General features: G+C 41.7%; 1 protein-coding gene across 2 annotated transcripts; it reads right to left on the minus strand.

The window, feature by feature from the left end:
* Positions 1-1,643: 1,643 nt before the first annotated feature.
* On the minus strand, positions 1,644-4,648 carry pold4 (DNA polymerase delta 4, accessory subunit). Of its 2 annotated transcripts, none has more exons than XM_053418506.1 (5): positions 4,508-4,648; positions 3,782-3,897; positions 3,473-3,556; positions 2,327-2,438; positions 1,644-1,965 (listed from the first exon to the last, which is right to left on the minus strand). In XM_053418506.1, exons 2-5 carry the CDS (start codon positions 3,885-3,887, stop codon positions 1,941-1,943), a joined length of 327 nt encoding a protein of 108 aa, XP_053274481.1. In that variant the 5' UTR covers positions 3,888-3,897; positions 4,508-4,648; the 3' UTR covers positions 1,644-1,940. The 2 variants fall into 2 exon arrangements, with proteins under 2 accessions (XP_053274481.1, XP_053274482.1); XM_053418507.1 differs by having other exon boundaries at positions 4,398-4,590.

Here is a 4,648-nt window from a genome sequence, read left to right on the forward strand (position 1 = left end):
GTGCGCCACAGGACGATGTGCGCCACAGGATGATGTGCGCCACAGGACGATGTGCGCCGCAGGATGATTTGCGCCGCAGGACAATGTGCGCCGATGTGCGCTGCAGGATGATGTGCGGTGATGATGTGCGTCGCAGGATGATGTGCCGCAGGATCATGTGCGTAACAGGATGATTTGGGCCGCAGGACGATGTGTGCAGCAGGATGATGTGCGCTGCAGGACGATGTGCACCGCAGGACGATGTGCGCCGATGTGCGCCCCACGATGATGTGCGCCGCTGGATGATGTGCGCCGCTGGATGATGTGCGCCGCAGGATGATGTGCGCCGCACGATGATCAAAAGGCTGTTATGTGGGGTGGAACTTCTAGCTCTAGGTCCAACCCTCCTCCTTTATCCGGGCTTGGGACCGGCAAAATGATCCAAAAGAGATACTCTGGCAGAGCAAGTTATTTATTTTTTCTTCTTAAGTTTTAGTTTAGTTGACTGATTTCAATGACTCATGATTCATGTTTTCCAGTGACAGTGAAGATACATTGACACTTACATCCCTCTCTGTAAGACAGGGCAGGATCAGCGGTGGCTGGAGTGTGGGTCTCCTCTCTGCTCTGACTGCAGGACTCCTGCGTTAGGCTACTGGGAGACTGACCGCCTGTGAGTGCGTTGGGACGTCGGAGGGGCTCACGGCAGCACCCGCTGCTCGTTGAGGACAGTCACTGCAGAACGATACGTGCTTTCACGTCAGTCTCCAAAACACCAGAAAGTCTCCAATATCACCAGAAAAAGTCGCTAGATTTGTCGCTAGTAGCTTTTGACAAAAAAAGTCGCCATGAGGGTTTGGAAAGTTGCCAGATTTAGCGACAAAGTCGCTAAGTTGGCAACACTGAAACCGGTTGTCATTTTTATGCTGAGGCGGCGGGGTATTGTCGGCAGCTGCTGAATGTAACTAATAAAGTAACTTGTAATCTAACTTAGTTACTTTTCAAATCAAGTAACTTGTAAAGTAACTAAGTTACTTTTAAAATCAAGTAATCTGTAAGGTAACTAGGTTACTTTTTCAAAGTAACTGTGGCAACACTGGTTGCAAGTCCTTATATCTGTGTCAAAATCAAAGGTGCAATTGACACAATACGTTAAATAATACCGACCAAAAAAAGACCACTAAACACTCTCGCTCTCCCTCACACTTACAAGCACACACACACACACACAAACACACACACACACACACACTAATAATAATATAAATTATTACATTTTTCTTAATTTTCTAGATATACAGGGGATAGCCTCATATTTAAAAAGTGCTGAATATAATTCAATAAGCAATACATCTTCATTGCCATAACTTACCACTAAAGCAGGCTAACCCAGACCTTTCAGGAATGCTTTGTGAGCTGGAGCCTTTCCATCGTTTGCTTGTGTCAGTATCACTGTGAACAAACCCACTCACTCATCCTGTCCTGCATCTGGAGGAGTAGAGTGTGTGGTTTAGGTCGGTTATAAAAAGACTGAGGGAAATGTGTGTCAGGGTGCAGACCACGTTCCATCTACAAGACGGGAGCAAGGATGTTGAATGTGTTACTTTCCCACCATGTTTCCTTGTCAGCAGTGAGCTAACATTACAAGACAGAACAAGACAGCGTTCCGGTAGATTTTTATTAAAATGTAAAGAAAAAGTTAGTGTTTAGAAGACAACATTTTTAACTGCAAAAAATTTAAAAATAAAATACATCCAGTCATTTTTCGAACTCTATGCTGAAAGAAGGACCATCTTCTGTTGCCAGGGTTTTCACTCTCTTTTTTCTTTTTCTGGATTTTTAAACAGCCTAAGGATACAGAGTGCAAAGCCCTGTGACACTATGATTACATTTTTTTTACATAGAAACAAACTTGATTTAACTTTTGTTGGAGAGTGTGTTCTTTCCTCTAGATGACATCCTTACAAAGGATATTCACTCCATAGGCTGAAAGACAAAGTACACAATCAGGCCAGAATAATATTTGACATGTTATAATTATTTAACATTATCTCCAGAGAGACAACCACAACTTTAATAATGCAAGCTCTTTTCTAATGAGGCAGTGCTTCACTGATTATAAATCATATAACTGATGTCAATCCTTTCAAACAACATTATGTGTTTATGAAGTGGTCCCTGATATGCTGTGTTATTAACACGTACGGATCACATTCACAATAAATATCGGAACCTTTACTTATGCACCAATACACAAAGGTGCTCAGAGCCAAATCAGATGCTGTGTCATCTACCTACTAATTAATTATTTTCAGTTGTGTACATGTATGTGTGTTGTGTATGTTACCTCTGGGAATATTCGGGGTCAGTGTGTGTCTGCAGCAGCAGGTCTCTGATCTCCTCAGGTGGATTCAGACCATGGAACTGTGCTCTCTCCCATCTCTGCAGCCTGCCGATACCTGGAGAGAGAAAAAGATGAAGATCTGTTACGATAAATTATTTATTGTTTTTCTCTGTGATTAAAACCTTTTTTTGCAGTGACTAAACCTTTCGTAAACTGGAGATGATATCAGCAGAGGACACAAATACGTCTTTTACCCGCGATTGCAAGAAGAACTACACTATTTAAGTAATTTTTTTTTGCTGTAGTAGCGATATCTCTGATTGGTGGAGCTTGCTGTTACCATGGTAATGTTTACCACAACTGTGATAACTGTCAATTGGCTACATTCAGCGTTACCAGACTAAGTTACTATACAATACACCAATGAAACACAATAGACAAACATACAAAGCACAAACTACAATATATAGCCACACTCTTAAAACAATTATGACTTGAACCTGTGACCTTTTCTACTTTGCAATATTTATTTTGCTCAGAATCAAATGTTTTATGGTCATTATTCATCTTGTAGGTGATCTTACTTGTTCCAGGATTATAATTAAAACACGATTGGGGGTGCATGATTGACATTATTGAAGCTGCATTAAGATATATATGTTGGCTACTTGAGAGTAGCAAAACAAGCGGCACAACACAATGTCTGTCATATTATCATTGAATAAGGTGACAACATGAACATTTTCCAGTTTCCAGTTACAGCAGCATTAGCCTTCATGTGGAGTTGTTTCTATGGCCACCTGTGAAGTCTGGCTTCAGAACTATAATGTGACTGTAACCTTGTCTGCTGATTGGCATTGGGCAGGTACAGTTGAGGCGGGCAATAAAGTTATGTAGTAACGTTATGTGCCAAACCATCAAAGCATATGCTAAAAGTTGCTGCAAAGCTCCACAGAGCTGAGTGGAACTGCAGAACTGATTATAATTGTGGAAAATATTAACACGACTATCTTATCATGTCTTTTTTTATATATCAAACGGAAGAAGGAGGGACACTGGACTAGTTTCTCTGTAAAGTGTCCTCGTAGTTAACATGTATTTAAGGAATCTGATTATTGTCAGCTGTGAATGTGTGTGTGTGTGTGTTACCTGTGCAGGGCCCAAACTTCGAGTCCAGATCAAACTGTCTGAGCTTCTGCAGCTCATTATCTCTGACTGTTACAGTGTCAGCCTCTGCTCCATCAAAAGATTATCATAAAGACATATCGTTACTACATAACAATCATAACAATAATATGAATTCTACGTATTAGCCTTTTTCACAAGCTATAGATTCTGATTGAGATCAGACAGGATGTGTGACATTGTGAACACTGACACCTGTTTTACTGAATAGAAATAATGAACATACACAGAATACATGATGATCACACGTGATGTCACAGTGCTGCTCCTCACCTTTCTGTGGTGGGGGAGGAATGGCTCTCTTCACTCGTTTGCTCGCCCTCCTTGCTCTCTTTACCACCTTGAATGAGTCCGTTATCAGTCCACGCTTGGTTGTCATGATGACTGATCTAAAAAACAGACACAAATGTGTACAGTGATTGTGCAGCCTGAACTACCAGCACTTAAAGACCTCTGATACATTCTGTGTTTGTGTTTCTGCTCACTGCTGCTGGGTGCATGCAATGCGTCTATGATCTGCTGCACAGGTTGAAGACAGGAATTTTTTTAGATCAGACAAGGAACAGATCCTGTGTGCTTTCTGTAGCTTAATCAAGTATTTCTGTACATATATATATATTTATATATATACACATAATGTCAGTTACATTGGAGATATGATAGATATCGACATACACACATATGGAACATTTTATTAAAAGGTCTATAACTTATCATTCAGCCGGTTTTAATGATCGTAGATTATTCAGCAGTAATGAGGTGTTAATATATTGTCAATGCACGAGGCGCATCCACCTCATCTGTATTTAAAGACCACGGGCTGTGTAACTCACTATGAACCAGCTATTACAACGTTAGCCACACATCAGTGTCGTTCCTTCATTCACACCTGCGTGGAGGAGCCGCTGTGTTTGTTTCTGGAGCATCAGGCGGGTTCCCGACACGTGGACAAGCACACACCTCGGTCCAGCCGCTCACTAATAACTCTGATCAACGTACCTGTTTAATAAAACTACACTGCGCCTGTCTTCTCTCCTCTCTTCTTCTCTCAGGGACCAAAACAATGACGGCGACGCTCTGCCAAGGTGAAGTTAGCTTCCAATTCGACAGTTAAAGGGCACTGAGCCCGTGTGTTGGGAG

The sequence above is a fragment of the Pleuronectes platessa genome, chromosome 3 (genome assembly GCF_947347685.1).
Source record: "Pleuronectes platessa chromosome 3, fPlePla1.1, whole genome shotgun sequence".
Classification (NCBI taxonomy): Eukaryota; Metazoa; Chordata; class Actinopteri; order Pleuronectiformes; family Pleuronectidae; genus Pleuronectes; species Pleuronectes platessa.